Below are 8,983 nucleotides of genomic sequence, written 5' to 3' on the forward strand. Positions count from 1 at the left end.
TCAAGACAAATAGATATTTTTAAGATTTTTTTTTTTCAAAATTGATATATTTAAGTTCCTTATTCTACAATGTAGATAGAAGTTGGCAGTAATGTCATCCCTAATTCTGTTTCATAATTTCAAAAGCCAAACCGTGAAAAAATTATTAATCTATTTGCAAATATTGCTAAACTTTTATCATAATTTTCTTGATACAACAAAGTTACGCATAGTATCCAATTCTACATACCACACCATAACAGCTTGCAGTAGTAAACGAAGGTTTCAACAATATTTTTAGGAGCAAAATTGAAAATACAATCCAAAAAAACAAAAGAGTCACACAGTATCTCTGCTGTAAATATCTCAAACTCCATCCTAGTACACAGGACGCCAAAAACTATCGCTCACTACCATAGTATAACAGTCTCTCAAGAGTTGTTTCCTCTCCACTACCTTAACTAAGATAGATGTAGCCAACTACCATAAGTGCAAGAACCACCAGAGCAGCAGAAATAGTCCACATCCAATAGTCTGTCGTCTTCTTGCGTTTGAGCATGGCCTTTGGAAGTGAATCCAGACCGCCTCTGGGGCGTGCTCTATGCCTGATTGGGTTTTCTTTACGAGCCTTGTTCTTGAGGGGAACAGTAGTTTCGAACTTTTCCTCGACCATCTCCTGTTCGACAACTTCTTCGTTTGTTTCAGATGGCTCTTCAGAATCCACGGCAGCAGCAGTGGTGCCAGTCTTCTTCCTTGCTCTCTTTTCACGCTCCTGTATAAATTCGAATAAAATAACTTCAGTATCAAAGCTTGAAAATTTGTTAGTTGGAAATAGTGTGCGGAGAAAAGATATAATTTCCTTGAGCTTCTTTTCCGCTTCCTGCTCAGCTTTTTTAGCTGCTTTGGCCGCAGCTTTCTCTGCCAACTTCTTCCTCCTTTCTTCTGTCTGAATGCGCTTGGCCATCTCTTCTGCTTTCTTAAGCTCTTTCAGCTTAGTTTCATCCAATTCTTCCTTCCTGGGGAGAGAATCCTTCTGGATTTTATCAGACTGAAACACTTCCTCCCTGTCTTGCTCTTCAATCTTCTCCAAGGTGAGTTCTGTTTTATTGTTTCCTTTATTGCTTTTAGCATTCTTAGGATTCTGATCTTTCCACTCCGAAGCATCTTCTTTAGCCGCGGAAACCAAATTTTGCTTTGGGGGTTGTTTAAAAGTTGTTTTTACCACCTCTGGCACAGATGGAGTGGGCACCTCTACTGACACCAATGGTTTCTCCTCCGAATTCCTCATCCGACCATCCCTACTCAACTGCCTCGCATCAAGAGAGGACAAGATTCTCCTCTCATAATCATCCCGAAAAGCCTTATTATTATTCCAGAGGTTCATGAAGTTCTCAACCTAGTCGAGGGAATAACAAAAACAACTGTGAAATAAATTACAAAATAATGACGTTGAATTACTAGTAGGAAGAATTTTCCAAACCTCTGAATCTGAAAGATCCTTCAGGGCCTCAACATCCTTGTTAACTGCAAGTACTTTAGCTTTGGTCAAGACAACACGATTTTGATGGTAGGGAGAATTCTGCAAGATGGAATAGAAACTTCATAATGATCGAAATTGTGAAATATGGCATAGTTTCCAAAAAAAAGTTAAGGCCAAAAAAATTCAGTTTCGAGCTACTCAGAAAAATACAAGAGCAATCAAGTAATGAGTCGAAAACTATGACAATCCATCATANAAATAACAAGTATATAGAGAAAATAAAATTATTTTTACTCTACAATAATTTTAATGACATTCAAAATATTAAACACAATGGATATTGGATATGTTTGTCAAGAGATCAAAAGGATCAGTATGATACAGTTCTTATTTGGTATGATGCAGCGGGTATTTTCGTTGAGTGAGCTCAAATAAGGGCTCTCTCTTGATACACGGTATAGATGGTAGGCACATGCTAAAATCATGTCATGGAGAATAGATAGATAGTTCAACCCAAAAAATCATGGTCATAGACAGTACAGTGCATAAATAGACGTCAAACTAAATTTAAGATGTGTACCCCTTCATCTCGCTGTTTCCTCATTTCTTTAATATTTTCAAAAGTCTTGTCTCTCTTTTCAGTAATTGTAGTCAATTCCTCCTCTAAAGCTTTGATCACTTTCTCTGCTTCCAGTTTTGCATCATCAAGCTGCTTCAGCTTGGCACTAATAACTTGCTTTTCCTTTCGAACTCCATCGAGATCGACTCCAATCAGCTGTATATACACCAAAAAATAAGTATAAGGCTACTGATAAATGGAAATTAAGAAGATTCTAAACATGAAAATCTCAAGGGACTATCTTCTTACTTTGACCTGGTCCTGAATGGCTTCTTTTTCACCTAACGAGTCCTGAATCCTTGCCCTCTCAGCTGAATTTGCAATAACCTTTTCCCTCGTACCTTCAAGCTGTTTGATTTCCCTAAGGATTTGTTTTTCTTCACTGAGAGGAATGCTTTCATGCTGAATGCGGTATTGAAAACTTTTAATCTAAGCCAGTCAGCAATAAAAAAAATGTTAGCTACACAATCCTGGCAGTAACATATAAAGAATTGATGTAATATATACTACATGAAAATAACAAAAAAAAAAAACAGTTGAATAAAATCTTACAAGATCATTGAGTTCTTCCTCGGATGAACATATACCGGAAGCCCTTTCTCTACTTCCAGCAGGACCTCTCAACTTACCCAGCGCCTGCTGGAGAGGTTCCATTTCTTTCCTTTTTTCATCCATAAATATCCTAAATTGTTTGTTCTCAACACCCAAAGACCGTAGTTGAGCTATTATTTGGGCTCGATCCCCCTGCAACACATACTTGGCATCATTTAAAATCTCGCAGTTTTCTTTTCATAATTAGATCTATACTGGACACATTCCACAATCAATACCATGAGACATGTAGAATGAATAAAATAGGACAAAAGTGGATAAATCATGTTAACTTTCGGTAGCAACATCACAGATTAATAGGATCAACCAATTTAAAGGATGCATGGCTAGCCACTACGGTACATTCACATTATTTAAAATCATAATAATTCAGGTGTTTACAATTACTTAAATGTGAACCTTCTAACCCTCAAAAGATTTCCCAAATTGTAGAAGAACTATACAAATCAAAAATTGGCGGCATTAAAGGGGCTAACACTAAAAAACCTTGTATAGTCTCAGCTAAAACACAAATACCACAGCTTACCCTTTTTTCCTTCAATCGTTCGATAAGTTGGAATCGATCCTGGTTCCTTTTCTGAAGCTCTTTGTCAGCCAGATCAAGTTTGTTTTTCAGGTTCGGGTCTTCAAATGCCCGGTACCTAACAAAATAAAATGAGTGTACCTGCTTGGGCTCTGGCCACTCATCCACTGCATCCTTAGGGGCACTGGACTCAAAAACTTTAGGAGCTTCTCCTTTAACTGGCTCTTCCACACCATGTGAGCCAAAATTTATAATTACTTTTCCATTTTCAACTGATGTGCTGGCTTCATTTCCATTTTCCATGTTGACGGCTGAGTTAGATTCTACAACCTCCACACCCATGTTATACAACAAACGGCGCACGGTAAATTCTCAAAACCTACACCAGAAATAAATTACCATCAGTCGACAACAGACCTTACAAAACAGAAAAGTTCCCAAAAGGAAATGTTTTATCAACAAGAAAATCATTTGTTCGAGGAACGTTGATTAACAAAGATCACTCGAATCAGAAAAATTCACAATCTTAACTGTGATGTTTAAGGAAATCACTCAGGCTAACAAAATTAATTGGATTGATGCATTGTCCCCTTAACCCTCAAATTTACACTTCTTATCAGATGGAATTTAAAAATACAAACAATGAGTTAGCACCATGAAAATTCAAGAAATCTAATTCCATGTGTAATGTTGAAACCAAATAAGGATGTCCCTAATAGCTAATTACAAATTACATAGTATGAGTACAAATCGTATAAAGCCACAATGATTGAAACACCAAAAGGATGCAGATCAATCTCGGTACGGAATCAAGCCATAGAAGTTTTATTTTTTAACAGCAAATCATCACAGATAACAAGCAGATCATTCATTCTATAAAAACACATAAGAATGAATAAAGGGGTAAAAAGAACCCAGAAATGTTCAAGAAACCGCGCAAATAAATGCACTAATAGTTCCGTGTAATCGATCTAAAACTTAAGGGTAAGCTAATCTATATATATTGATAAGGAAAAATGGAACTTTAGGACATCGGAAAAGAAAGTCAACCCTCGTACTCCTCGTTCAAATCAATACCACCCGAATTCACCAAGAAAGATCAAGATCACAACATATCGAAGAAGAGTGTGTGAAGAGAGCAATAAGAACGAATTTGACCGAAAAAACAATCACAAAATGGCAAAAAAAAGGCTAGAAAAAACAGTGGGTTCCCATCAAATGGCGCAAAACCGGCTTAAACTTACCGGTAATGGCCAAGAAAAGTACGCGGAGATTTGTAGGACAGACCCTCAACTGAAGAAAGAGAGAGAGAACACAGATCTCAGCCTTTTTAGAGATAGACAGATGGAGAGAGAAAATGTAAGAAAGCTAAATTCTTGATTACTGAAATGTGATAAATTTACGAGACTAAAAAGGTAGATATATAGTGAGAGAAATTTACGCTGTGTTGGAAAAAAGAAGAAACAAAATCTTGAAATTACAAAATTATTTTTTTTTCTTTTTTATTTCCCTTATTTTTACCGAACAGCATTAATGGTGGGATTACCGGGATTTCAGTCCACAGTTATAGTTCTGGTAAATACTTGCTGATGAGAAGGAGACTAGCTTCATATTACACCATTGAATTTCAAAAGATAAACAAAATATCTTACTTTGTAAGTTTGAGAACTGAAAATTGTGGAAAAAACTTGTATGAGACTGTCTCACAGGTCGTATTTTGTAGAGTGGGTCTCATGTGAGACCGTCTCACGGATCTTAATCTGTGAGACGGGTCAACCCTACTCATATTCACAATAAAAAGTAATACTCTTAGCATAAAAAATAATATTTTTTCATGGATGACCCAAATAAGAGATCCGTCTCACAAATACGACCCGTGAGACCGTCTCACACAAGTTTTTGCCTATTTTGTGATACAGATCTCTTATTTGAGTCATCTATGAAAAAGTATTATTTTTTATGCTAAAAGTATTACTTTTTATTGTAAATATCGGTATAGTTGATCCGTCTCACATATAAATATTCGTGAGGCCGTCTCACAATAGACTTACTCCTGAATTGTTTTTTAGGAAAAACAATATTTTACATTCCTAGGATTTGGAGATTTCCAATTGTACATATTAAAATGTTTTTACATTTTTAATTTATATTTAAGTAAACATTTAAAATCTTGAATATCTATATAATAATATAATTGCTTTGGAAATAACAAAATATTAAGTTCAAAATAAAATATTATATGAGATTCATGAATATTTCTGTAAATACATGTTTGATAAAAATTACAAATTACAGATTTTTTTTTTCATTTCGGCTTATTTATGTCTTTTACTAAATATTTATGATATATTTTAGATCATATGATGATATAAAATTAACGTTCACTCCATGTATTATCTCAAACAACGGCTATCTTTATTTAATTTGTCTGATCACTATTTTTTTAAAAAATAATTTAATAATAAAGTGTGCTGGAAAATAAATTATAAATATATATTGTCTTATTTTATTTTATTTTGTTGTGGAAACTTACAGCCGTTATATTTCAATGAGCACTGGATAAATCTTCGGACTAATGCAATAAACTGCAAATCACGTTAATCAAATAGATCGATATGTCATGTGTGACAAGTTAGTCCTATGAAATATTGATCAAAACGATTATCTGCTTCATCGACTCCCACACTACTTTGAGACATATAGCCTCATAATTATGCATACCTCGGTTGGAGAAGATATTAGATACATGGCGCTATATTGAAATATTTGAAACAGTTCCTCTTGAATAACATTAATACAATAGTCAAATGGTAAAAAAGTAAAACGAAGTAATTGAAATTATTTATTATTTATATAATCGTATTTTATATTTAATTCATTATCTGATATTCTAATAAAATATTTCCGATGTTTGCCTCTATTTCGGCAATATGTTTTGAGAACTGATTTTAGTAAATAAAGCATATAAATATTTGATTTTATTTGTTGGACATATGATCGATCTGTACTGAAAATTATGTCAAACATTTGAGTTAAATTTGTGTGGATGCGGACTAAAGTGAGATATTTTATATTTAAAATTAAATTCAATTTGAATTATATGTAATCGTAACGTCTGATTTTTTTGTTTATATAAAAAATTATACTTTATTTTATTTTAGCCAAAAACGAATGAGTTGGTGGGAAACTAAAATAGTATTTTCCTCATTTTCCTCGGAAGGATAATAGCTCGCCTTGCGGGTAGTGCCGGGGCATTTTGGGGACACCAGTTCAGCATCTCATTACACGAACCAACATGTTTATATTTTATCACTTTATTACACTAATCAAGATTTTCTAAATACTAGTTACTCTATACACGCGATGCATATGTGTACAGTTTTTTTTATCATTATCGTAGATTAAAGTGAAATTTGACAGATTATGGAGGGATTGAATGGATATTGGAATTGTTGAAATAAAAAAATAAAAATAAAAGTGTGTGTTGAAATTTTTTTTTTTTTAAAAAAAAAGTGTAATATTAGTATCATATAACGGTAAAGTTGGAGAAAAAATTGGTGTCTTTTCTAGTTGATTACTATCATGTCCTCAACTTTAATAAAATAGAATATATATACGAAAAATATTTATTTTTATAAAACCTACCTAGTAATATAGATCAAAATTTAGAATGGTTATAAAAAAAAAATTTAATTAAAATGTCTCCCGGATTCGGGCTTCAATTAACAGACTTCATTAACATGGGCCTATGAGTTCCATAAGGCCCAATATCACAAGTCAGACAAGCGTCCAAAAATCGTTGGAAACGAGCCTCAAGAAGATTAATTTGGATAACGAAAGTTTAAATTTTAGACCCAAAACTGATCCGTTTAAATTAGCCAGATTCCGACGAACATGACCGATATAAAATTTTTTTTATTCCGTATAGTTGTATCATTTATCAAATTTTAGTCTTAATTAGTCATTTTCGAGATTTTTTTTTTTCAATTTTAATATTTTTTTTCTAATGTGACACTAAATGTGATATGTCTTATCATCACTTTCTAATGAAAATAAATTGAAATTCGATAATATAAAAAATCAAAATTGCAAAATGACACAGCTACAAGACAAAAATTCAAATTTTCCAAATTTTATTGCTAATTTTTTTTATTTTTGGAAAAAATTAAGTGTCCATGAAAGCCAATATTATTTATAACCCAAATTGAATTGTACAACTTAAATCGTCACTCAATAAATTACTTGTTGATTAAATGTTTCAAACTGCCTACATTTGCCAGATGTACATAAACATGGAAGTTTCTTTTATTTATTTATAAGTGGACCATTTACACCATCACGATAAAATTAAATTTAAAAAACAATACTACGTAATATCCTTTTAATATAAAAAAAATTTCGTCATACTTGTAAGTAGGGATGAGCATTCGATCGGTTAGCAATAATCGAACCAAACCGAAATATTTAGCAATAATCGAACCGAACGAATTAATTTTCATAACCGGTGAAAACCAAACCAAATTAAAATCGATTAATTCGGTCGGTGATCGAATTAACCGATTAATTTTCTAAAAAACATTTATGATTTAAATTTAATTATATATCGATTAAAAACATAAAAATTTAAAATTTAAAAAAATATAAAAATTGATATGGTTGATTTTAAAATTAAAGTTTGATTAAAATTAGAATTAGGGTTGATTTTAAAAATTAAAAATTAATATATATATAAATATAAATTGATTAAAAAAATTATTAAATAATAGTATTTATTATATCGGTTAACCGATTTCAAATTTTGAAAACCGTAACCGAACCGAATTAACCGAATTTTTTTAATTGAAAAATCAAATTTTCGAAATAACCGAACCGAATTTCCAAATTAGCTCGGTTCGGTCGGTTAATTCGATTTAATCGAAATCTTGCTCATCCATACTTGTAAGTAACCATTCTTACCCCAAAATTTGTGAATCCTTATTCATGAAACATATCAATTATGTTTATATTTGAAATAAAAAATAATATTTTTTCATATATCCAAATATAATATATGTCCGACAAAATTGATCGAATTATTATAATTAAAATTTAATAAATTATATCCCCCAACCCTGAACGTGAACTCAATTAAATGTAGGTGGCCTTGCAACGTTAAAGTCACCCTTATTAAACACGTTGTCACCATTTTCTTGCTGTCCTGACAATATTGACATTGTATTTTGGATTATTACTATTCGATCAAATCCATTATTCTAAAGTTGATCTTTCATATATTATTACTTTGAATTGGGTCAATTGATCTAATTCTAAAGTTGATCTTTCAATATTTTTAACGATGATCAAAGATAGCCTTGATTTTGTAGGCGGGATGATTTATCGAGTAGATAATTTAAGATCATGGAAACAAATTCACTCGATTTAATTTCATAATTTTCGAATATATGGATCTATAATCTTTTAATTGATTATGTCGTTATCAACCGTGGTATAATAACACATAAATGTCTTCTAATAAAAAGAAGCATGAGCTCAAACCGAATTTAAAACAAAATAATCACCCCCATAATATAATAATGGGAATAAAATTCATTGGTGTTTATTTTTGAATTTTGTTTATTTACGATTATAATGATTTTGAATTAATTGAATCGTTTGAAATCTATTTATCAAACCTCAATCCAATTGTAAATTTAAATAATTTGAGGCGTCTAATTGCAATTATAAGTTTGGCAGCCGTCACCTATATATGTATTCTAATTGCAATTATATA

The 8,983-nt window shown here is 32.0% G+C and overlaps 1 protein-coding gene across 2 annotated transcripts; it reads right to left on the reverse strand.

Moving 5' to 3' along the window:
- Positions 1-202: 202 nt before the first annotated feature.
- On the reverse strand, positions 203-4,615 carry LOC140987809 (proton pump-interactor 1-like). 2 transcript variants are annotated; one of them, XM_073456470.1, is made up of 7 exons: positions 4,458-4,615; positions 3,217-3,592; positions 2,631-2,822; positions 2,328-2,507; positions 2,040-2,234; positions 1,460-1,558; positions 203-1,375 (listed from the first exon to the last, which is right to left on the reverse strand). In XM_073456470.1, the coding sequence occupies exons 2-7, from the start codon at positions 3,553-3,555 to the stop codon at positions 437-439; spliced, it is 1,944 nt and encodes a 647-aa protein (XP_073312571.1). In that variant the 5' UTR covers positions 3,556-3,592; positions 4,458-4,615; the 3' UTR covers positions 203-436. The 2 variants fall into 2 exon arrangements, with proteins under 2 accessions (XP_073312571.1, XP_073312572.1); XM_073456471.1 differs by lacking the exon at positions 4,458-4,615 and adding an exon at positions 4,264-4,453.
- Positions 4,616-8,983: the final 4,368 nt, after the last annotated feature.

The sequence above is a fragment of the Primulina huaijiensis genome, chromosome 11 (assembly GCF_012295235.1).
Source record: "Primulina huaijiensis isolate GDHJ02 chromosome 11, ASM1229523v2, whole genome shotgun sequence".
NCBI classification, from domain to species: Eukaryota; Viridiplantae; Streptophyta; class Magnoliopsida; order Lamiales; family Gesneriaceae; genus Primulina; species Primulina huaijiensis.

Bases quoted from the DNA above. Each gene is read 5' to 3' on its own strand.
- LOC140987809 (XM_073456470.1), bottom strand. From the start codon at position 3,555: ATGGGTGTGGAGGTTGTAGAATCTAACTCAGCCGTCAACATGGAAAAT. The intron at 2,235-2,327 runs GTAAGAAGATAG...GTGTATATACAG, and splicing joins CCATTCAGGACCAGGTCAAA to CTGATTGGAGTCGATCTCGA. The intron at 1,376-1,459 runs GTTTGGAAAATT...TCCCTCGACTAG, and splicing joins AGGATCTTTCAGATTCAGAG to GTTGAGAACTTCATGAACCT.